Source organism: Netta rufina (assembly GCF_964035555.1).
Source record: "Netta rufina genome assembly, chromosome: 6".
Lineage (NCBI taxonomy): Eukaryota > Metazoa > Chordata > Aves > Anseriformes > Anatidae > Netta > Netta rufina.
Genome location: NC_140129.1, coordinates 23,353,883 through 23,380,035, shown reverse-complemented (window position 1 = coordinate 23,380,035; position 26,153 = coordinate 23,353,883). Strand labels below are relative to the sequence as shown.

Genomic DNA, 26,153 nt, shown 5'->3' with positions numbered 1-26,153 from the left:
AACCTGCCTGCTCACTACAGGTTTACATCAGTCTGCAGAACTGACTACAAACCTAGACAAAGGTCTGGAAATATTAGTTCTTTTCTGAGCTGCCAGGGTACTGACTATGCAGCCACCAAATTACACAGTTAGAAGCATACTGTAAGGTAGCTTAGCAAAATTTACAAGATTTCATTTCTTCTGCATTGTTCTAATTCAATGCCATACAAAAAAATAATAATAATTAAAAAATAATAATTCAACTATCATATATTATCTACCACTATAAAATGCCTGAACTTTAAATAAATCATGCTATCTGTAGGAAACCTTGCCTTTTTCTACTACCACTTTCTTATCCAAAGAAATTTGCTTTATGATACTGAAGTCTATCACTAGAGTTAGACAGTTATATTGTCACATTACTGTTCAAGGAAAAACCAGTGATACAGGCATTTAGCACGATTTATTAGTAAATCACTGTGTGCGCTGTCTCTGAATTCCTTTTGATATCCAGGTAAAGGAGAACAAGGCAGAAATTCATTAATATTTCTTACTTGACTAAAACAAGCAGATTGTGGCCTAGCAATGTACACTAATATTTGCTTATCTGCACTCTAAGTGCCTTGCTAAATGTTACATCACTTTGTCGAGCACACCTGGGTCTTTTTTACTCCTAGTCAGAGAGGCCTTTAAGCACTAGAAAGATGTATACATTTTAATTAGCATCATTTTCTAAATGTTGACATACAGGATCTCTTAGTCAGAAACAAAGAAACATCCATCGAACTTGGAAAATATTTTTGATGCTCTCTGATACACGAAACAATGTTGCAATACAGGAGCTGTCCTGAAACATACATTTACTAGAATACATACACACAAAATAGGTATGTCAAACACTGAGTAAAACAGAGCAAAAATTGTGGCAGCCCAGAAAACACAGGTCTTAAAAGCTCTAGCTTGTAACCATTTAAAACTTTCTCCTTCCACTGCTTTAATTTTATTTTTTTTTTCATATTAAAGACCTTACACCTACTACCAGAGATTATTTTGTTCATTTTATTTAAGTCCATGGTTTTCCTGATGTCTTTTGATGCTGAACTCCCAACAATTAGTGGGAGGGAGATGCTGAATCATGACAAAAGTTTGTATGTCCTCCCAGAAAATATGACTGAAACAGCTCGAATACTTCATGAATAAGATTGTGAAGATCATAACAGATAAACACAAAATCTGTTTTTAAAATCTCTAACGTATTTTGTAGTAATTAAAAGTAGGCCATATCAACATTTCACCCCAAAGAACCATTAGCAATGCATGCAATTTCTAATGGGTATTTTTTAAGCTCTCTACAGAAAAAAAATCCATCTTCAAGCAACTCCTGTCATCTCCTAATTATCGATTCGTGGCTTATTAGTCAGCAGATTTTCCATCATCACTTAAATAAGGACAAGATGGGAAGCAAAACTTCTAGTCTCAAAATCTCTTCCTTCCCCCAGTATGATCATGTACCATCACGCATCATACATTCAGCAAAGGCTACTCAGTTCTATCATAAATTGTGTTTGATAAAAACCAACCTCCAGAATTAGTGAAATATTTCATGTAATGGACAATGGGTCATTTTAGGACCCAAAGAATAAAACAAGTGAAAATGATGAATTAAATGATTTTTTTTATATGTTCAGACAGGATCCATAATGAGGAGATTTCTTGTATTACTGAATTCTGCATACTGCAGTATCAAAACTCTCAGTTACTAGACCTATCTACAATAAGGGGCCATCTTTTTTCTTTTATTTCTTCTTTAAAATCAAGATCTCTTAAAATAGGAAGCTTTAGATCCCAAATATTTGATTTCATGTGTGTAGGTTAAATGTCTGTGTGCTTTCCCTGCTGAAACAAAGTAATGTGATTTCAGGCTGTATAATTTTATAGCAAAGACTGCAAGACGTTTTGAAGATGTCATTGACTGTAATACGGATCAATATTAAATTATCTGCACAGGAAACATTTTCAAAAGATGGTCCATCAAGCTTTCTCATAGGATCATGGATTTCTAGGATCATATTCTAATAACTACAGTAAGCTATTACAGCTTGTCTCCCTCTTCAATTATTTACAGGTCAAAAAAGCCAAGTGACATTGCTTTATGTATATTCAATGTTATGTACTTGGTTCATAACTTACTAATGCCACAGAAAATCACAAAAGTAAATGTTTCTGAACAAAGACGTTTTTTCATTTTAGAATATTTGTATAGTCATACAGCTGAGTGATGTAAAAGGCTCTCTGTCAGGCACTGTACCTTTCCTAAAAATAATGCATTGAAATATACGTATCCAAACTGACTACTCTGCAGCAGCATCGTTAAATGGCTACATACTCTGCTATCTAGCCTGACGGCAGTTACACATTTAAGAGCTAATTAGTCGCATCAGATCACCTAAAGACCTTCATCTTATTCCTGTCAATTTCTTTATATATGAAAGCGCATTTCAAAGCCTCTTCATTGCTGACTTGTAAGATGTCTCATGACTGTCAAACTGAATTTATTTTTCAGCCAAGCAGGATAAATTACATTTCACGATACAGTAACACAGGGCAAAATAAACAGGAGCCTATCATAGGTGCAGATAAAGAGGGGAAGAGAATTCTTGTCCTCTTATTGCCACACAGGCTGGACACTTCACTAGCAAAAAGAAGAAGTAAAATGAAGAAAAAAAGAAAAGAGGAAAACCACACCACAGTTATAACCTCTAAAAAAAAGTTCACACGTTGAAGCCTCATATGGGTCTGTTTTGATTTGTGAGGAGTGACACTGGTGGTTGGAGAGGCTTATGTTAAATGTTCCAGACAGCTGATGCAACCACCTCTGCATCTGCCAGTTTGCAGTATGATGCTTCTAGAGCAGTGGGGCTGGCTGCCCTTACAGACTCAAAGGAGAAAGAAAAAAAAAAAAAAGACAGAGCTGGAGAAGCACCACCACAAGAACTCCCCAGATCAATTTTCCTGCAACCAGCAGCCAAGCGCCTACAGCACCAGCCATCGCCAGCCGGCTCCCTGACCCCTTTTGAAGCCACTTTCCTAAACTGTGCCTGCCACAAGGCTCCGAGCCCCCCGACGACGAGCACCCAGCCGGTGACCGCCGCGGGGCTCGCTGCCACCCGCGGCCCGTCGGGGCGGCCCGGCCCCGGCTCCCAGAGCTTTGGGGCAGCGCTTTAGGGCCCGCCGGGTGAAGTTTGGGGCCCGGCTTGGCAGCGGGCCGGCCGGGGAGGGGGGAGAAGCCGCCGGGAGCGGCGAGGAAGAGGAAGGCGGGAGGAAGGCGAGGGGGCAGCTCGGGGACGCGCAGACAGGAGCGGGGCCGGTTGCAGGGGGAAGCTGCGGGCAGGAAGGGGCTGCGGGCTCTTTCCTGTCCCCGTCCCCCGCCGTAAGGTGACCGCCACCCCCCAGCCCCCGGCCGGCCGCCCGGGAGCGAGGCCAGCCGCCGCGCCGTGCCCTACCTTCGCCTGCAGATACTGGGGGTAGTAGTAGGTGGTGTACTGGGGGTACATCTGCTGTTTCCACACTTTGCCCATGAAGCTGGAAATGTAGCCTGCAGCGCAGGGACGGGGGGGCACTTTGGGGGGCTCCAGCCGCCTCTCCGTCTCTCTCCTCCCTGGCGGCGGCGGTGGCTGCTGCTGCTGCTGCTCCTCGGCCGAGCCCAGACCTTCCTCCTCCTCCTCCTCCGCCCAAAAGCCGCAGCGGAGCGGGCAGCGGGGGGCAGGCGCTCTCCCTGCTCTCCCTCCGGCCCCGGGAGTCGCTGCCAAGTCCCCGCCCGGCCGGGGCCGAGCAGCGGCGGGCCGGCTGGCGGAGCGGCGGCGGTGCCAGGCAGCGGGGCAGGGCTGGCGGCGGCGGGGAGGGAGGGGACGGGGAAAGGAGGGGAAGGAGGGGGCGAGGGGCGGCGCTTGGCCCCGCTCGGCGCCCGCCGGGAGAGCCCCGGGCCCGGCCGGGGCAGGGGGGGCCGTCCGGGAGCCGGGCCGGGCCGTGGCAGGGAGCTGAGGGGGGCTCCGACTGCTGGGGAGGGGGCGGTGGTCGCAGCCGGCGCGGCTCTGACCTAATTAGCCGGGGGCTTTGTTAGCGCCGCGGCTCTTTGTGCGGCTCGGCGGAGAGTGGGAGGCGATTTGGGAAAAGTACGGCTGGCCTCGGGTCTGCCTGGCAGCGGAGGGTCCGTTTATCTGCCGGCAGCAGGAGGGACTGCAGTGCTAAAATCAGTTTAGGGAACAGCAGCCGCAAGAGCAGACCGAGTGCTCCGTCTGGTCCACGGCGCGTCCCCGCGTTTGTACTTTTGCCAGCTGTGCTGAGTACGCCTCCTTCTCCAACGGGAAAAAAAATCCTCCCGTAGTCAATAAGAGTTACAATTCTTTCACTTGGATTTTCTCTCTGCAAGATAATTTCCCAAACATCAGAGGCAGGGACCAGCAGCACACCGCAATCTGCCGTTACTTGTAATACAGACATTTGGCCCAGTGCGCTTACCTCTGACAAGCGTGGCTCTTTGCTACCCGAAGATAAACCGAGCCTCAGAATATCAAGCAGATGCCATTTCTTTGTCACATTAATCACAGTCATTTTTGTCTCGCTGCACTGTTTTATTAATAAAACATCCATGCCAGTTCACCAAAACTGCAGAGTGTATTAGCATTAACCAAGCTAAATGTGGCAATAGCGGAAAGGAGGATTTAGAAACTTAGGGATTTGTGCATCCCAGTGCAATAGCAAAGGCAGCGTTTCTGCAGCCATGAATCCCTGGTGCAGGCTGAGCAATGACAGGGAGCTGCAGATCCTCATCCAGGTGACATCGCAGCTCACCTGGCTAGCCATTAAGATCTCATTACAGTTTTTTTCCAGGGAGGAAATGTGTATATCCTTTATAGGCCACACAGATTAAAAGACTACCTGCGTCTTTAGGGGAGGGCTTTTTCTTCAAGAAAGCTGCATGGGAGGTTTGGGGTTTGTTTCTTGTTTGCCTGGTCGTTTTAGGTCAACACATGACTGGAATAACTATGAAAAGAAGGGTGAGCACCAAAAAGGCTAAGAGATGGTAATCTTTTTGTGTCCACTGCAGTAACTTCCTGTGGGAGGGACAGAGATTAAAGCTGGGGAAAAGTTGAGCAAAAGAGAAATATCACATAGGTGGGAGGGTTGAGAATGTGCATCTGCAAAAGCTGAAATGGCCATGGCCAAAATCAGCTGCCTTCAGTTGGCTGTACTGGCGTTTACACAGTGGAAAAAGCTTACAAGCTGCAATTATATCTGAAGAATGCAAAGTAATATGGCTCCAGGGCAGTGCATGGTCAGAGGACAGTAGAAATGAAGTTTCACAGCTTCATGGGGAAATATGTTGCCACAGCCCAGATACGTGATGAGATTGTTATAGATTGCTTTAGGAACTGCCAAGTTGTGGTCTGGAGTTCTTGGTTGAACTACAAAGAATGTGATGCTGGCCTCTCTTGAGCTGACAGGTTACGGGTGCTAGTACACTTAGTTTCTTTCTGAGAAAAACAGAACAAGCAAGAAGAAGAAATAAAGACCAGTAGTTGATGAATTGACTTTGTGGGTATTTTCCTTGAGGAGAAGGAAAGAGTATGAAAGAGATTTGAAAGAAAACATGCATTGTACTAAAAATGGCTAGGAATAGAAGAGTGTTTTCCTAGAATCCAACTTCATATAAACAACTGCAGTTGTCATAAGGATGTTGTGCAATCATGAATGGGGAGAGAAGCATCCAGAAAAAAAAAAAAAAAACAAAAAACCTCTAGGAAATGAAGAGAGGGGGAAATTGCAGCCTATATCGTTCCAGCATTTACAACTGCAAGTCTCCAGCTTAATTGTGTCAAGTTACTGAGAAGGGCTGATGGCTGCCAGTGAGAAGAGCAGCAATGCACTCTGCCACAACGGCTCCCGAAAGTGATGAAAGAAGAAATCTGGCTAAGAGAGTATTTGATTACAACTGCAACAGCTAAAGCTGAGCTCCAAGTTCCTTCCCAGTCACTCCGTGTAGGGACTTAGTACATTCCCAAACTGAGTCTTTTGCTCTAAAGTTTAATCTCATTCCCAAACATGATCTGTTAATGTAAGAGTGAAGCCAGTTTGGTTACATCTTTTTTCAACCAGAGTACTTTCTTTTCCAAGTTCCACTTCCATTGAAGTATCTGCTTTGATTCATTTTGCTAAGCTGATATTAAAGCTGGTCAAAATTGATAGTTTAATATTTATCACTGTAAATTTAAAAATTAAGCCCACAACTTAATTATTACAAACTTTTATGGCACAGTGATCCCACTGACAGTTAATGAGACTATGCAAATGATGCTCAGTTTTTATTAAAATGAGGATAGAAAATATAATTATTGGAATCATTTACATGAGCCTCAGTTACAGTTATTTTATGCCATTTTTTAAATGGTATTGAAAATGTTTACTGTATTATGAAGGGAACAGTGAAGAATTCTCAGGCAAAACAATCTTAATTTGGTATTGCTCAGAGCAGTCTCTGCTTGTACCTTATTAATACATTGATTATTCAGTCAACCCAGTGATAGGAATGCAAGCTGTGTGACACAGACAGGATGCAATTGCAGTAGAAACTTAAAACCAAGTGGCTAATTTCTTAACTTTTTATACTGGTGGTAATGTTTGCCTTTAATTGCTTATTCTGTGTTCATAGCAAGGGCAAACAAACACTTTTAAATTAAAACTGCTTACACTGTCTGGCAGTACTAACTCTTGCCTTTGTAATCAAATGCTCACAGGGTAAAAAATGCTTCCCTCATTTACACACTACACAAAGTGTAGAATTAAGAAGGAAAGTAAACACTGAAGAAGGCTAGCAGATAACCAGTAGGACAACAAAAAGAGTTCTTTTGGGTTAAAAACTGCCTTCCTACAGACCACACCAACACAAATGTACTGTGTCTTTGTCAATGTTAGGGAAAACAGTAATCCATGATTTTGACCATGCCAGATTTCACTATCGATGGGACAATATTGGTGGTTGGTTGGTTGGTTGGTTGTTTTTTTTTTCATATTTTTTCCTTATCATAGCAATGGCCTAATTCGTCTGGTCTGAATGGATTAAAATATGATGAAAACACAGTTGGGCTGTTGCTGCTCAAGTCTGAGAAGTGCTCTACGTGCTGCTGTGTCAGAGGAGTTTTAGAGCAGCTTGGTTAAAGCCAATCAATTGTTATCCACTGACTCTAAGGGTGTTGGATGAGAAATCCCATTTAAGCTTTGCAGATTACTTTAGACATTAGGAATTCTACCCTAAGGCAGAAAAAGTCAAATGCAATGCAGAATAGAAGTGAAATATATTTAATCCACCTCACTCCAGGAACTACGTGAACTGATGTACTCTGCACCAATTTAGGTCTTCACACTAGTTTAGGCTGAAAGAGACAGGCATGTTTATGCTGAAATCGTTATTACTTTGACACAGTCAGGAATATTTGAACAAGGATTTATTTTCTGGTCAAGATACCAGCTCGAGGCTTGGGAGATCTTTGTCTGTTACCAGATCTACCACAGAATGTGTGTGAGAGGGTGAGCAAGTCACTCAATTACCCTGTGCCTTACTTCCCCAGTTTGCAAACTGTGTCAAACATTCACCCTCTTCTATTCTATGTCTGCTTTGTACAGTCCAGCTGCAGGCAATGCGAGGCTCAGGAATAATTTGCTTGGAATCTGCCTAGTGCCCTCCCATAAAGGTAGCACAGAAAATAGAAGCAATGGCAGCGCAGCATCAGTGGATTCAGAGAAGGCAGGTGCCAAGTCCTAATTCACAAACACACACACACACATATAACAAACCAAAGATCTGTTTAATGCCAACGAGTGGTGAATGAGGGCTCCAGAAATGCAGCTAAATTTGAGCTCTCAACCAATAACCTCTTTGCTTTTCCCCTCACCCCCAACACACGCTGTTCCAATTACTTGCAAAATCTCCTTGTTGTAATGCCACCCTTAGCCCCATCATATGGCCTTGACTGCTTTGCAACACAAATGAAAGCCTCTTCAATTCAGGTCGCAGTAGGCCACACTCTTAAGCACAAAGGCTAAATAAACGACCATTGTTAATGGGCCACCAAGATGAAAAGCACTTGATTGTTTCCATCAATTAAATCAACTCTCTAGACTTAGTGCCTATTAACTCTTTCAGCAAATTCTTAAATATTTATTTCAGTAGAGTGGCTACGATTCTGTATTTTTACAGTAGCTCCCATGGTTTAACGACGTTTCACTGAAACACCGCTGAATGTGGCGTGCCCTTGTTTATCCGTACAGCTGAGCCCTGTACTGCACAAGGTCAGCTGCTCCTGACAGCTGCAGCCGGTGCAGTTTGGTTTTATAAAACATACAAGGCCAGGCACTATTCTAAGGTTGCTAAAATGAAGTATTTAGCAGGCACTAACATATTGGTATTTAACATACTTTCAGGTTTTTCATGAAGTTTCATGTACATCAGGCAGTGCTCCCATTATCAGCAATGGATGACAACAAAGGATGCAGCTGGACTGCTCATGAAATCGTGGCTGTGTTTGCAGCTAAACGTATCACCATGAGTTACACTGATTGCCAGCAGTAACCTTTTCTTCATGTTTACATAGGTCTGAGAGAATCCTTTCTCATATAAGCAATACATATTCTGATTTTTTTTTTTCCTGTATTCTGGTTTACTTCAACCTAAATGCCTAGCTAATAAAGATGATTGCATAATACCAGCAATTGTTTGTTGTTGTGGTTTTTTTTGTTGTTGTTGTTGTTGTTTTGTTTTTCCAGTATTCTTCGTAAAACCTATAAAGTACTTCTTGTTGGTCCACCTCTATATAGCTATTCACTACATGTACTTTTTATTTAAATTACCTTCTCACTGACAGCAAAAATTAGCTGTACTGTAGGAGTATGTACATCATAGGTGGAGGTAGTTAAAAATCCAACTTATTTCATACATTATTTATGAGAAAATTCCATTCCCTGCCGTTCCTAACCAGCCTGGAGTCTCTCTAGCAATACTGTCTTCACTGTGCAAGCAGATGAACAAGGAAGAGAATAATCGTGCCTCTACAAAAAGCTGACCAGCAATGATTCCTTCATAATGACGTTCCCTTTCAGTTTCCTCAGTTTCATGGCAGTGTTTTCAATTCTTTTGCATTCTCTAAGAGCAGACGGAAAAGACACCAAGGCCAGCCTGCTTTGGGTGCAACAGAATAGGAATTCCTGTGGGTATCTCTCTACCAGCTTGACCAACCAGTGGCAGTTGGTCCTGATTGAATTCAAACTATTGATTTTAAATATTTTTGGATAATTCAGAACTTTTTTTTTTTTCTCTCTCACAAACAGAAATGGAAGTTCAATAAGCATAGATAACTGACATCTTATTTCTTGAGACTTTAGGAACATTTTGCACTGCCTTGAGGTATATCTTAGCAAGTTGTGAATAAAAGGTCGAGGATACGTCCTTCAGGCTTCTATTCTAAAATCTCGTTACACTTTCTTATTTCTGGAATAAAACTATTCCCAAGTATGAAATGCAAGCCTTCCAATCCAAACGCAATTGTATTTTAGACAAATTCTGCAGCTATGTGATATCCAACAACTCTTTCTGATGTCTCAGACACCACCTATTCCTTCCATCACCCTTCCAATACCTTCACCTGTCCCTCACCCTCTGCTCAGAGAGGGCTGTACATACAGACCAGATGATTTTGCTCAAGCACTTGCTGGCCAGCTAGCCCAGGCTGACCTCCACTTGGTGGGCTCCCAGGCAGAACAGCAGCTTCCTCACCTTTTCTCACCTACTGATTTTCATGAAGCTTTTCAGACCATCCTATCTATGACTGTCTCCACTCCACTATCACCTTTGACTGAAATTGCCCAAAGGCTTCAAAAGTTCCAACAGGGTAAGGGATGAAGAAGGAGATGTTGAGCAGACAAAACAATTACATGAGCCTTCTTTCCTTAATAAAGCAGGTTAAGTCAAAGAGAGGAAGTTCTGTAACCTGTTCAGATATCGAATTCAACACTTTTCATGTCTTAAATTTGTAATTTAATAACACCAGAGAATAAGGCATTTTAATACATTTTAACAATCCTTTGCCATACAACCCATCCCCCTAAACTCTGTGTACCTCAACAGATCCGTCCATGCTATTTTTACTCGTTTTTTTTTTCACACTAAGAAAATGCCTTTCTCACAAAAGGACCACAGCACATTGCCATTTTGAATTAGCTCATGTATCTGAGCTTCATTCATATTTTATCATGTTTAGCTTTATCACAAGCTATTTCTAGACGCTGAACACTCAGACCAAGGTACATGCAAATTAATGCTTACAGTGAAATATTTCTTCAGAGCTAATAGGTGTTGTGTCTCTACCACATAATTAATAAAAAAGACATTGAAGTGTCATCACCCTCGATCTGCTGTAAAATGGAAGCTTCCTCCTTGGCTTTGAATCCCCTTCTGTCTTCTCACAGTCTTCTAGATGAAATGCCAGATGCTCAGCAGAGTCACGGTGGGTGATTCATTCTTGCTGATGACCCTGCTGTGGAAGCCCCAGAATTCCCTGCTAAAATAGTTCTCAAGTGATGCAGCACTGACAAAGCTGAGTTGTGCAACTTCATTTATTTTTCTGTGTTCAGCGCAGACAGTAAAGCTCACGCTTTTGTGCTAGAGATCAGATTCTTGTTTTACTTCGGTTCTTCTCTTCCTTAGGATTTCACGTGTCAGAAACATTCTGCTATCAAACAATTATTTCAGATATATGCTAGAGTATAATGGATATGCTAAAAGATCTTAGCATTAAAAATTCTTTCCAGATCTTGTGTTTCACAACAAGGCTTTATAAACCAATGTGTATTTATTTTGCTGGAAAGTTACCCAAATAAAGATATTGCATTTCCATTTCTGGTCTCTGGGGCTTTAATCCACTGAGAAACCTAAGAATGTACTCACTGATCGTGGGATAATATTCCTGTCAGATGCTAGCAATATTTATTGCGTCATTTTATGAGTTTTGATTCATTTTTGTATAAATTGATGCACTTTTGCTTCCATTTTCACTAGGGGAGGCACAAAGGCATCAAACCACCAAAAATATGCTCCTAGGGGACCTAAAAACACTGTAAATAAACAAGCCAAAGCCTGAGCTGTAATCAACACATCTCTAGCAATGAAGAATGTTCATCAGTTTTTTCTCAGAGGACTTAGACACTAGCAAGTGTTTTCAAATCCTAGCAATCATCTTTAGGATTTATGGCTTGGGATTTTCATATTTTTATAACGTCTGGTTTAAAATGCTGGGAATTCATGCTAGGAATGCACAAAGTTTTCTAGGTTTTAGTTTATTATAATTTGGAGTCTATTTACAGCCCAGAACTCCTCTGCATAACCCAAAGAGCCTGTGACAACCAGGGGTGAGCTGCACAGCTCGGGCCAGAAGCGTGTCGACCTGCTGTAAGCAACATGGGAAGCTCTGGCTGAGGGCAAAAGGCATAGGGCACACCAGGCTGCTGTGGGGTGCTGCAGGCTCCCAGGGGACCCATCCCACCTGGGGACCCATCCCACTCCTCTCAGCAGAGCTCCTGGACCTGGGTGCTTCTCCTGGCTCATTTGCAACCGCGTTGTTTAGTGCTGTCTGAAAGCCCGTCCAGATTTTGGCCTTTCCACTGATCACCATGACTGTGGTTGGATTAATAATGAGTTAGAACCCATTACAACCGCAACTCTGCATGCTGATTAAAGTTCAATGTGTTCCTTTTTTTTTTCCCTTGGCTGTATTTAAAAAGAAAAATAAGGCATGCCATGTTGAAAAGTAACTGACATATTTGATCCTATTCAGCCCTTTCACCTTTCCATATTTTTCTTTCATATTTTTCTGTTTTAATCACTGTCACCGAATGGCACAAATGTTAGATGGTTTTTGATTCCCGATTTTCTGACAAGCTCTGGATGTATTCACTATCAGTCAGGCATTCAGAATGCCCCCCAAAAAAAAAAAAAAAAAAAAAAAAAAAAAAAAAAAGGTAAGATTAAACTGTGACAACAAATAAGCAGCAAAAAAGGAGTAATAAAAATAAATGAATCATCTTTAATAATATATTTGCATAAATATTGAACAGAACTAATGTAAATTCACCAGATTTCTTACAATACATACATGCAAGCTTTTGAACAGGGATGTAACTCTTTAGTATTGTGTACAAATTCTTCTTACTGGTCAAAAAAAAAGCTTTTGTAAATATACATGTAGATTTGAAAATCAGTAGATAGGCTTCTTCATTCTTTCTATTTCTTCTTTTGGGATTCCTAAAAGGCGTTTTTTGTTTATTTCCACTTATAGTACATCCTTAGCAAGATATAGTAAGATATATATTAATTTCTGAATGATATACCAGAGGGCAAAGATACTCCTAAAAGAGCACATCTCAATACAGAGTCTTTTTGCAAGATGCACTTATGTACTGATTTGGCTGGGAGCATGTGATTGCATCTATGTGTGCATAGGTATTCTTGGAGGAGTAGACATGGATTTCTTCAGCTCAGACTGGGGTCTGCTCCAAGACCACAGGTCTGAAAGGCCTCCAGACAAGGAGGAGCCTTTCTCTAAGAGGGAGTGGAGTTAAAATTACGAGGGATTATGAATTCACATGAAGAATATTGTTATTTGATTTCATGTTGGAGCTCAGTTTCCTCAGTTTATCAAAGGGAAAGATAAGACATGGTTTCCCTCACAGTTCCCTGCCCAGCTGTTCACAGACAAGATCTTGATGATGCCCATTCTTCCGTCTACCATGCAACTGTGGCGCGATTCAAATCCAGAAGTCAATTTTTATGGCTCATTTTTTCCTCCATTTTGTATACTCAGGAAACTGAGAACATTGCTTGGGAAGGATCACATCTTCTCATGAAAAACATGTATTTTATTGCTAAGAAGTAAACATTACACATCTTTTGACACTGGTAGGTTGTCTGGGTTTGGCTGTGTTGTAATGATCCAGTTCTTATGAATAGCCCTTTTCATGGTGAGATAGTCATCCAATTATTTTTACTTTTACAACTGTGTACGTGCTTCTGTCCCTGCTGCTTTTTGTCTCTGCACCCCTGACCCTTTTTCTCAACTCCAATCCTATTAGGCTAGTTTCAATCCTTGAAGAATCAGAGGGATGGGTTCACCTATACTAGTTGTTGTCTTAAAGATATAGAAGCAGCTAAGGCACCACTTTAATCTCATATAGAAAAAATTCTTAATCAGACTTATGAAGAGTTTCCTCTTTACCAGTAAAGAAGAAAATGATGTAGTAGACTTGAGATTCCATCCCTCTGGGAACAGACTGGCTACCAAGAAGAAAGAGCACAGAATCTGAGCAAACTGCAGGCTTCTAATTTATGCACCTAGCCCACACAGGATGGAAGAAGTTACTTTCTTTCCTCCCTGTCACTTTGCTATTATATTCTCATGTGTTGTTGTAATGACTCCCTCTTCCAGGATGAAAACCTTCAGACTCTTGTGCTCTTGGCTCTGGAGTTTGGTTTCTGATTGTTACAGATGAATATTTTTTTTCACTTGTAGGTTTGACAGCTATTAATCCTTGCTCTCTCTCTCTTTTTTTTTTTTTTTTTTTTTTCCCCTTGAACATGCTCACAAATGCACCTAAATAAGACCCCCAAAAAGAACTTATTTTTTATAAAAATAAGTTGCAATATCTGTTCTTAGGTTGTGTAATGAGCTCAATATCCTATCTTGCCTCTGACTAACATGCACAGGTAAAAAATACCTCTGCTCTAAAATACTGGATATTCCCACATTTTTTATACCATATAACTCCATCAGACCTATATCAGAATGAGAGTCTTGTAAGTCTTGCTGAAAGATGCTGGTATTCAGCACTTGTATTCACAGTAATCATTTGCTGTGGACTTCCAAATTCTCCCAACCCATTTCTTCCCTGAAAGAAATAACCTGGGATGTCTGTTGCTTTCTTACACCACACACTCACACTCACAGCAACTGAAGACATTGTGTTGCACGTTGCTTATATATAAACTATAGAAATGAGGGAAGCACACAGTTGCTTTTCCTTCCAACCCATCATGTTAGACAATTCTCTTCTTCTACACTTGCGAAAGATTCACAACAGTGCCTGGTCCTATCTGGCTTGCCATCAATCACACCATAAAGAATTAGTGAGCTAAGCTGAAAACTGTGTGACTTCCTGAGATGGTTTTTCCATGACATGAATTGGGATACATTGAACAAACAGTGCAAAGAATCGTTTGGTTGTCTCTTTGAAAGAATAAGTAAGCACAGAACTTAAATCTTCAAGGACAGCCAACAATTCAAAAGGACAAAGTGGCGTTGTCTTAGGCACTGTGCTAATGGCAGGCAAACATCAAAAAAATGGCCAGTTCACATTAGCATCCAGAAAGTTCAAGAGTGCTGTTGAACAGTTTTGGACTATGAAGCTTGTGAAATTTATGTATTCTTTTGAGCATTTCCTGGATTTGGTAAGGCAGGAAGTATTGCATAAACAACCTTTATCATGGCATCTTGGTGCTTCCAGTTCCAGTGCCAGCAAAAACCAAGAAGTCCCAGGAAATCATAAGTGCAAACAAACACAGGAGAGAAAATGTTGGTAGTATCTGAATACAAAGCAGATGTTAATTTCTGGTGTTTTTAAAAAAATTTAAACAAAACAAGTCTATGCTCAACTAGTGGCATTTCCCCTTAATTTCAACAGTAGTGTGTATTAAACTGTTAAAGTGGAGAGATTTACTTTCCATGGAAATATTTTAGCAGAAATCATGCAACAGATGTACAACCTTAGTGAAAAAATATATATATATATAAAATATATATATATATATATATTTTTTATTTTTATTTTTAAGACATACATTAAGAAAAATAGGTAGGGTATGATAATAATGAGGAACCAATTGATCTCCCAGCTAAGTCATCATTATTTGTTATATGCAGTTGATGCTTTGTATAAGATGTTTAATTTCTATCTCCTGAAGGCTTAAACTTCAGACTATCACAGGCATCGATCAGATGGGATAAAGAGGGAAACTAAAATAAAGGAACAATAGAGAAAACCAAGCTACATATATTCCATGTAATATCCTTTTAAAATGAATGTGAATGCCTTGATTATGGTGGGGATTTTTTTGAGCAAAATGAATACCTCCATCTGATCATGAGGGAAGTCCATGGACAGAGGGGTAAAATGCTGACTCTGTGGTGTGCTTTCTGTCAACAAAGAAAGATTCCCAGGGATCTTCCGAGGAGCAAGTAAAGAGGGGATAGAATGAAAGGGCTTTCATTCTCCATATCATTATCCTGGCCATCCTACCTAGAATTTCCAGCATAATTTAATGATAACCTATAAGAAGTAATTATAATGATTCATCTACCACAATAGGAATCTTTCTGAACAAGGGCAATGCCTCTACACTCTCAAGGATAAAGAGAATTTCTGTTAAACCTAAGATACATTACTTTCTTTTTAGCTTGTAACAGCTCTTCAATGATGAAGAACCTTACAGCTGCCTGGTGCAGACCTCTCTTCAGAGCTATAGAGGGCCCTTTTAGCAGCATGTGAGCATGCAGTGCTGAAAAGTACCTGGCTTTGACTTTGATTGAAAGCAAAATCCCAAGTAACTCAAAGCTAGTGTGTCTGTGTCAGAACATGTAAGATAAATGACAATAAATGACACAGAGGGTGTAAATCTATTACAGCTCCTCTGCCTCTTTGTTCAAGCTGTAAAATACTTGTTCTGTCTGTTTTAGCTGTCCTCAACTCACTTCCTTCTACTAACAGCTTCCAGAGCATCCCTCAGAAAATGTTCAGAGACAATTTCATTTGCAGAGCACTTCCTGAAGGCCCTGGAGCAGAGTAATCATACACCACACTATGGAAATAAATACACATAATGCTTCCATACATGAGAGAGATCCAAACATTAATTAATTAATTTGTAGGAAGAATTCAAGTGATGAGGTCCAAAGGAATTTTTACATAGTCACCTCTAGATATAAAAAAATGGCAAATCTGTCTTCCTGCAAATAGGAAGCATCTGAAAGTGGTGAGAAAAAAAAAAAAAAAAAAGACAAAATAGAGAAAATCTTCAAAGCAAAGTTATGGCATATACATGTATTGGAACAAAATCCAAATCAAATTCAAAGTGTCTCACAAACAACCCAACTAATGAAGCCTGACTTCCTCTGCATTTGTGCCCTGGTAGCCTCCTGCCCAGGTACCCAGCTCCATATCCCTCGTGACTGCACAAGCAGCATAATGAAGTCCATCCCCACTGTGTTCCCAGCCATTCTTCTTTCCCGACATTATCTCCACAGTGCTCCTCTGACTCTGACTACTGTCTCAGCAAGTGGTATTCACTGTTTTTTCATCAAGAAAGTGCTTACTGACCAGCCCATGTCTGCCTGCCAACTGCCTAGTGGCAGGCTGAACAGGACTGCTCACTGCTGAGCTCATCCTGCCGCCTCTCCTTCCCTGGGGGCACAGATCCCTGTCTCTTTCCTGTTTCCCTTTCTATTCATCTGAGTCTCACAAAACCTGTTTGGGAATTTGACCAATGGGATTTCTGCCTTTCTCCCTAACTTCAAGCCATCTTCGGCACCAACTTCAAGAATTATTAGGGGATGCACACGTGGTGCAACTGCAGAAACTATTTCCCGACAACATCCAAACTATTAAAAAGGTAGAAAGTTGTGTAAAGGTTCTTCAGAGATAATGTTGCTCACCAGCACAAGCACCAAGAATGATGGGATCAGTGCTGATATACTTAATCTGTCTTTGAGTTTGTAATGGGTTCATTCAGACATATGTTAAAACAATAGTAATATAACTTTACTGAATTTACCTATTATATAGACCATGATGAAGCCTCATACCTGAACGGTGGTAGTATGAATTTTTGTTTTTATTTTTTTAATATATGCAGACAATTCGTCTATAGAGCAGTCTCTCAACAATGAACCTGTGTTCCTAGGTACTACCCATACTTTAATTCAGTGCAATAGCTCAGCTTCAGCATAGCACAGTAATGAGCTAAACTGATGAAGTCAAATCAAAGAAAATGTACACTTTCTGAGCATGTTAGTTTTAGTATCTCCTTGGATATGATCTGTGAATCTTTGCTAAATCTTATTCTCATGATTGCTGTGGGTTCTCCAAGCACTCACACCTCTTGAAGAAAGCCTCTCCATGTCCCCACTGGTTGTTCTACATTAACTCTGACAGAGCAACCTGATGAACCCAAATTGGAAAAAGATCTTTTTAGAAGAGACGCAGATCTGTCTTTCTGCCCATTCACTCCTCAATCTTTTGCTAAGATTGCTAGCTACAGCACTTTGGTTTTGGTGTTTATTAAGGACAAGTAACCTCTTAGAATCCTACTGAGATCTGCAGTGACCAAAGAAGAATAAACTATAATCAAAGACTCCATCAAAGGAAGGAGTTGTGATTGCTTTCTAAAACATTTTCAAAAGAGAAAGGTCATTCTAACTTGCATGTAGGGTGGATTTTTTAGAGACAATTAAAGAACTGAAAAAATAGATGACAAGATGGGAATAATTAAGCAGTTCTTAAGAAACCTTTTGAGATAATGAGTAGGATACTAGCCTATGAATTCTGCAAGCTTGGAACAGGCAGAAGAGCAAGTATTACAGCTTTTCTGAGAATATACAATAAAAGCCTGCAGGGTGTCAATTTGTAAGAAAAGATAGTAAGCAACTTTTTATAGCAAGAACAGAGATGTTGCTGGACAAAAAATGTTCCCACACATCTACACTTGAAGTAAGCTTTTGAGTATTGAAGAATAATAGGTAGGATTTTATTTCACTGGAAACTGAAGATTTTCTTCCCTTTTTTTCAGAGAAGCAGACTGAGAAAGAGAGCATGACAAAAATTTTACTTTGATTTCTCAGCAAACATTGAGATTTGTTTTGGATGCATTTTGTACAATTTATGTTACATAGGCTACAGGGAAATGACTGAAAACCTTTTTGTCTTGAAGTAACAATTCAGGAAAATGGGTTTTTTCTTCTAAAGGATACCGTGTCAGAAGTGTCAGTGCAAGCAGGGCAGATTCACTGAATATGTGTTCCCATATACTTTTTGGAAGTTGTGCTTAGGCTTCTAAAGATGAAGACCACATCATTAACCTCATAAACCAGAGAAACTACCAAGCAAAACAGCACTGCACAGCACAGACAGTGCAAATACTGTATAGAAAACAACAACAACAACAAAAATCCAGGCATTTCCAGTTCTTAATTTTAGTATTTACAGAAGCCAGTCAAGAAAATAGTGCTTATTCAAACTCAATAGGAAGGGAGAAAATAGATTCTTTAATGGAAAAAAAAAATAAAGAAGGAAGGAAGGAAGGAAGGAAGGAAGGAAGGAAGGAAGGAAGGAAGGAAGGAAGGAAGGAAGGAAGGAAGGAAGGAAGGAAGGAAGGAAGGAAGGAGAGAGAAAGAGAGAAAGAAAGAGAGAAAGAGAGAAAGAGAGAAAGAGAGAAAGAAAGAAAGAAAGAAAGAAAGAAAGAAAGAAAGAAAGAAAGAAAGAAAGAAAGAAAGAAAGAAAGAAAGAAAGAAAGAAACTAACTTTGACTAACACTTGTTGCTGTTGTTTGTCCTGTTTCATCGTTTTATCTGCCAATAGTAAGTACTCAAATTTGAAAGGAAATTTCAGCCTGTGTTATATATATACATATAAAACATGAAAAATAAAATATGTTGTAAATAGGTATTTGCTGGATAATACCAAAGTAGAGGAACTGAAGTTTATGCTGTCAGATCAATCTCCAAGTATAATAAACTAAATAATTCTAAGAAATTAAATAGAACCATCAAATGCATTCAAAAGGGCCTAAAAAGGAAAGCTGATGGAACTGTCCAAAAACTGTAGAAGTCTAGTAAAAACTATAAATTTCAGAATCCTTTTAAACCTCATATCACAGAAATGGACAGGACATAGAAGAGAAATCATAAAAAAAAAAAAAAATCCAAAAATTCTATCCTAGGAATCTATTAAGGCATCGATTTTTGGACACTGACATCAATTCAGAGATTTGTTAGAAATGGCTGGAAACAATTATCTCTGATTATTTACAGAATACATTAGTATGCAAAAGGGACTGTTGGTTTCCTATGGAAGGCAGTGTAAGACTTTGATGACAGGCTTAAAAATCAAGATGTTTATTTTGATTTTAATGAGTAAGAACTCAAAGCAATATTTTGTTCAGAGTTTGATCAGCTATGTAAATTCATGATAAAAACATAGTGAAAGTTCAGAGCATGTACTTTACAAATGATATTGCCATAGGAAATGTCACAAAATGAAATTTCCAATTTCTTACTTTTCTTTTTCTTTCATTCTCTATTTCTTTCTTTCTCTCCTTCTTTCCATCCACAATGCTAGATATAAATTTGAAGATCAAAATAGAGACAAATAATCAAAATTGTTATTAAATATTTACAGTGTTGATACTGAGGTTATGAAATAACAGCAAAATCTATTTACTACATAATTGATTTTACATTGTGCCAACAGCTGCTTTGTGTTGTCAGTGATGAAATCATATAGAACAGAAAAGAGAGATCATCTAGTGTGTGTGTGCTTCCCTTCTCTAAAGCTACATAGCTCCTCCCTGCTTGGAATTTTCCAAATGACTCCTATGTTTATGTTTATTAACATGAATTTTCCATTTTGTGAGACTATCTGTAAACTTTTCTGTAGCCTTTTATAATTTATATAACAAAAGCAGCAGAACCTTGGGAAGGTATTAACAAATGCAGTCACTAAAACCTTTTCCTCCCTGATTTTCAGTATTTTCCCAGTATTATAACAAGCAATAGAATAAAGAGATAACTGTTGAGTGACAATGGAATAAATTCACCTAAATCACAGTATGCTAATGTTATGCACTACTAGATAGCACATGTTTTTATTCATAGGAGAGACCTTTCTTTATTTTCCTCAGACCACTTCCACCCATTTATTGCTGGATGTTGTCATTTCTGTAAGGCATTGTCTATACGGATATTGCATGACTTTGTGTGTCTCTAAACACTGATTTTCTTTTCCCTCTACCTATTATGCTTGTCACAAGAGTCTCTAGCCTGAAATCAACATAAATGAGTGTGCCTGGCAATGTGTGCATGCACAGTCACACAGCCTCATCTGTGAATCCGCAGCAATTAATTATATTTATAGTGAAATATCTGCAGAACATTTGCATGTATGAATTATGTATTGGGCGAAAAGCAGTACACTATGGTTTATGCATTTTTGTTCTCATGAGAATGCCATTTTAACTGTTATATATGCTATAAAGTAAAATAGATTTTTATTAATCTGCTTATCATCTTAAAGATTACATATCTTTTTTTTTTTTTTTTAATTAAAGACGTTCTCTTTAGAAGTGTTTTCCAAATACCTGCTTGTTTTGTCTTTACCCTTGAATTTTCCAATATTTTTTCTGTTACTGTTTAATATATTATTTTTGTTTTAATATTCAATGCTTGTAGCAAAAAAAAAAAAAGGAAAAAAATGAAACCATCAATGAGTACAGACCAGAGTTCAAGGTGATGAAGTATGCATAAAATATAAGCATGATATGATTATCCCTCTTATTATGGTTATTACAATACATTATGAGCAGTGTCAGTCTGTTATCTTATCATTTTATTATTTTGTGGATTCAACCAAGAATAAAATGTAAATGTAGTAGCTGAGAAGTAATGAGTCAATGGGCTGGGAAGCATGATAAAGAAATAATAAGAAGGTAGTATGCTGCAAGGACTATTCTTAGCTAGACTAATTGTATGCTCTGAAATTAATTATCTGCTACAAATATGACAGGTGGTTAGGTTAAGTTAGCTGTGAAAGAAAACAGAACAGAATATTCAGAAAACCTTTTTTCTTTCCTAAACAACTTTTTGTGACAATACTGAATTAAGGCTTCATTTACTAAAATTATCTGCTCAAGGCTCTTGTTCAGAACTTATTTTTAGTTTTTCACATACTGTCCTGAACAGGGATACACCAAAATACAGATTTACTTTTTTCTTGAATTAATGCCTGCATATGGAATAACCAACATTCACTTTATACACCTATATTTTTCCAAAAAGCAACACCTAAGACATAAGAAATCCAATTATTTGAGAGACAGAGAGAGAAAGAGAGAGAGAGAAGGAGCTGTCTCACCAAAAACATGAACATAACTTATCAAAAAAATGCAAATTGTTTAATGATCGGCCCAGAATTACTTCCCTCTCTCTCAGTGTATAACTAGTACATGTACTCTGGTGCCTGTTTGCTTGTGTAGAGCTTTGCAGCCTGGAGGAAGATTCTAAGCATTAAAATTGAAATGCTATAAATTAAATCTTGTATGATTATTACTCTCTAAATATTGCAGTTGTTTACAGTGATCACAGAATTTTGACAGATTAATACAAACCATTAACCAATAATAATTACTATAGAACTAGAGGAGATCTCTAAGATGAGGTTGGTTTGTTACGAAAACATGGTCAGCATAACCACACACACCAGTATCCCTTAATTTATTTTGCTGTAGGACAGTACTCAGCCTGGAATTATCTTGGAGAGGAGGAGGGGGTTGTATTATTCTTCAAGGTTCTGTTGCAGGAAACATATTAACATTCATTGACCTTGCAGTGGTAATTTGTACTGATGAGCATCATTATATGACTGGTATATTAAAGGAGCTTATTAGAGATAGGAAGCATCCTATGCTATTCAGAGACACTATTACCATTTGAGATGTGGCTGTCATGGAGTGTTCACATACAGGAGACATTTGGAGCAGTGGAAAAATACTAGAACAGCTTGGCTAAGCCATCAGGTTATTGTGGCTCACAGCTCAACCTTTTAAAATCAAATCATAGGAAAATTCACATCAATACCTTCCTGGTAAATAAATATCACGTCTTTCCAATTTTAACCACAGAACTACTTTCTTTTAGCGGGTGAGTAAAAATTAAAGAGTACAGTGAATGAGAAATGCACATTTGGGAGTACAGAGTCACTTTCCATTCTGACCATAGAGATGCTGGCCGAAAATAGAACTGTGATTGCAGTATTCTAAATAGAGAGTCACCCTGCAAGCTCTTCTTAGGAGGTGCAACACATCTCATTACCACATTTTGGAAGAAATATGTTGTTAACAGAGGATTTTCTTCTTGTATTGAGGCCATGAATATAATTATCACTTGATAATTTACAGTGTGCCAACTGTTTTACTGCATCTAGTAAGCAATAAAGCACTATAGGGAACATGAAGTTTGTGGCACCTGCAACTCATTAAAGGGGCACTATCAGAAACAAAATGTTTAGTTATCATGTAGTGCTTGGCTTCACACAAGCAGCATTTAGGATTAATCTAGGGATGCTTGCATAAAAGACCAGTGGCAACATAAGATGCTAAGGAGAGTATACTCTCAGAACACACACTATAGGAAGCCTTGACAATTTATGAAGGGAAAAGAATTTTCTTCAGATGTAGAATGTATCTTCTCTGACATGTCATAGGAAGTTATTTTTCCTAATGGTCTTCCCTGTGTTTGCTCTTGCTTCTCATGTCCTGTAGACACCTCTACTAATAAAAGTGTTTACTATGTAACCACAGCTGAGGACGTTAAAAATGAGTCATTTCACTAGTTTAAATAAACAGTTAGGTACATAAAAGGAAACCTCAGCTTTTATTTCCTAATGAAATTGAAGGTTCCCTAAGATTATGAAGTTACTCTGCCAAAACAATACAGAGAATTTCAGAAGCACTATGGCAACCTTTTTGCTTTCACTACCTGGGAGCTGCACAGCACGGCCATCCCTGCATGGGCAATTGAGTGTGTCGGGCACACTTAATGCAGGCAGTATATTCAGGGTACAAACACCAGCTTTGCTGCATACATGTATGTTGTACAAGCACATATACCTGTTATATCCTATGTGTTCCAGGATTGTTCAAAAAGAGCCTGGAATGAGACAGGCAGTACCACAAGGGCCAATAAACGATAAGATGAATACAAGATAGCAACAACAGTGTGGAAAAATAGGCCTGGATGTACAAAAAGATGAATGCTAGGATGAGAAATGAAGGGAAGCTTTGGTATCAAGCTACTTCAGGCTGGGACAAAGAGAGACTGAAATAACAATAAAGATCAAGTGTATGTATATATACTGTTCTGCTTGTTGCCTGCTGCTGGATGTTTCATGTCAGAGTTAGCATGAGCCTTCAGGTATTTAGGTCTCACCATTACGCAGTTACCAACAACATCTGTAAATCGCAGTGAGCGACCTCCCACCTCTGCCCCTGTTCCTTTGCTACCTAACTCTGCTAGTGGCTACTCCAGCAGAAGGAGCTGACCAGGGCATCACAAAGTTTGAACTTGGAATGACCCCTGTGGTCCAGAAATAAAAACACGTTGCCCAGGGATGGCCTTCCACATTTTTCTTTTCCATTTTAAATATTTTTAAAGTCACATGCATGAGACTCTGAAAAGACTGGTTAACCCCCATACAATAGAAACTGGTAGAGAATTTGTGCCACAAGTATTTCTATGCAACTTTTAAAAAGGTAGTTCCCTGCTATCCTGTTGTGAGCTTTTCTATTTTTAAGAAGAAAGCAACACTAAAACTAAGTATTAGAAACATCTAGTAGCATGGAAGTTATTAAAGGTCTTATGTGTGGTGCCTGCAGATAGTTTGTTCATGATTCACAATTGCTCATGTTGCATGAGTCATCTTAAGGCAGATAATCAGCAATCTTCCATCTATTTTCCCTTCCCACCACCAAGAACTTTGTAGGTTTGAATTAACAAGAGGCCTTGAAAAGTAGCTGGGAAATAGAGGAGGCTTCTGTTTTATAAGGATCAGTGTAAGTAGAAATTAATCTTTCTTTGGACTAAAGCAGCCCGCTGTTGAATGCTTTTCTATGCTTTCTACTGAGAAACCAGTGTAGGCCTCCCTTTTCAAAGCGAGGTGCTCAGTTTACAGCCACATCTTTGTGCTTCAGTATTCAAGTTGATGCAAGCATGTAGTATACAGCAAGTAGCAATTAGAGTTAAGTGAAAAAAGAAGAGACCCATATTTGTAACTCGTGTTTGAAAACTGATCCAATTAAAGTCTGTTAAATTGACCCATTTTACACTACGCTAACCATGAATAGGGCTCTGGACAGAGTTTTTGGGAGCGTGCCAGGGGAGGGACTATTGAACACACACTTTTACATATGAAGTGGCAAATATCCCATAATGGGAATGAAAGATACTAGGAACAATTTTACAAGAAAGAGTTTGAAGTCTTGCCCCCTTCCTTTATGTTAGTCAGAGAATAACTCTGTTCCTCCTTCCACATTCACTGCATAGTGCCAAATGGTTTGGGACTGGTAAAAATGTATGCAAATTTGTAAATTCATACTCGAAACTGTTTTCTGCTAATAAATGTTTTCTGGTTTTGCTTCTTGCTTCTTTCCGCACTTTTGTTCCATTGTCATTCATATCACAAAGAAAAGAAAAAAAAAAAAAGAACAGATAGCTACTCACAATGGACTGATTACTACAGAAATGTGTTAGCACCAACACAAAGCTGATCAAGATCAGAAAGCTCTTTCTGTGGAGGTTTTTGTAATATTTTTCTTTTTGTAGAAGTAATGACAAAATCAAAATGAAAAGAGTATATATATATATATATTTAAAATTATCCTCAACATACTGGATAAATAATGTGCATCATGGATCAATATTCTGTACAACTTCCCTCAAAAGAGAACAGTCATTTCATACCGTTCTCTTTTTTTCTCACTGCAATGGAAAAAAATAGACATATAAAAACAAGCTTTTTTTTTTTTTTTTTTTTTTTTCCCTTCTATATACAGTCCTGCCTCAATCTTTTTTAACTGTTGAAAGAAGAGTCATTATCATAGTAAGAGTAGGCATCCTGTGAGTTCTTTAATTGCACCTGGTGCAACAGGTAGAGTTCTGTCTCCCATAGTAGTGATGCAGCACTTAACTCAGTAAGCCAAATTTATTCTGAGTGACTCATGTGTCTTCAACAGTTATAAAGGGAATTAGTTTGTTCCAATAGACTTAGCTGTTTCACAGGAATGCCACATACTTTTATCATTTTAATTAATATTCCAAGACTAAAATCCAACTCTCAGCCCTCAAGCACTTTCCATTTAATTCACCGTTTATTGCTTTTACAATATCTCTTTTGACGCAGTCCGTCATTCAGATTGCTGTTCTCAACAGCACTTTCTAAATTGCTCAATTTCCTAAACAACAACAATTATTTTTCTTAGTTACACCTTAAAGGAGGAGACACCTTATACATGCATTTTTCATCTTTTTCTTAACACAGAGGTGTGAGAATTTCTCTCCTTTCTGGGCAAGAATCAGTTTGGAGATTCTTTCTAACACTGCATCAGAGTCGCACTGCAGCAGCTTAAGGAGGGATAGGATTTTTCTGTTATCGCAGCCATGAATCAGGAGTGCTTGTAATGTTTGCTTCATGGCAGCAGAGAACTCTTGGGTTGGATTATATGAAACTTATCACTGAAGAAAGCAAAGCAGCAGCAAAACTGAGAACAGCAGAAGGAGATTACTACGTCAGGGACAGCATTTTGAATAATCATTTCCTAATTCCCCTGCAAATTTCTTCAACTTTAACACTTTGGGGGAAAAGAATCAGTTTCCATTTCCACAGAAAGAATGTCAGTCCCAAAGGTGTTGACTTTAGTATGTTTTAAAAAGAAGCCTGAACTTTTTTTTTTTTTTTTTTTTTTTCCTGAGATCCAATTTTAAAAAGTAAATAAAAGCTAATTTCTAGGTACAGAAGCCATAGCAAAAGTGCAGTAGAAGTGGATTAGGTTATGTTAATCTCTAGATACAAAAATACCATGCGACAAAACATAAAATCAGTATCTGCAGGACCCAATCTATTATGGTTCTTGTGTGTCTCCTTATCATAATAAATGAGTCTCCTTCAAATATTTAACAGTAAGACACCACCACTTTTTCTTCTGTACCGCCTCCTTCTGCCTTCAGAAGAGAGAATTGTGGTAGATTCCTTTT

General features: G+C 39.1%; 1 protein-coding gene across 3 annotated transcripts in view; it reads right to left on the bottom strand.

Annotated features, from left to right (window-relative positions):
* RBMS1 (RNA binding motif single stranded interacting protein 1) overlaps positions 1-3,705 on the bottom strand; it is a 149,622-nt gene extending 145,917 nt beyond the window's left edge. For all 3 annotated transcript variants that reach the window (XM_084289316.1, XM_084289318.1, XM_084289317.1), the window contains exon 1: positions 3,486-3,705. In XM_084289316.1, the coding sequence (XP_084145442.1) occupies positions 3,486-3,560 (75 nt within the window). In that variant the 5' untranslated portion in view covers positions 3,561-3,705. The remainder of the gene's footprint in view (positions 1-3,485) is intronic.
* Between the last annotated feature and the right edge of the window lie 22,448 nt (positions 3,706-26,153).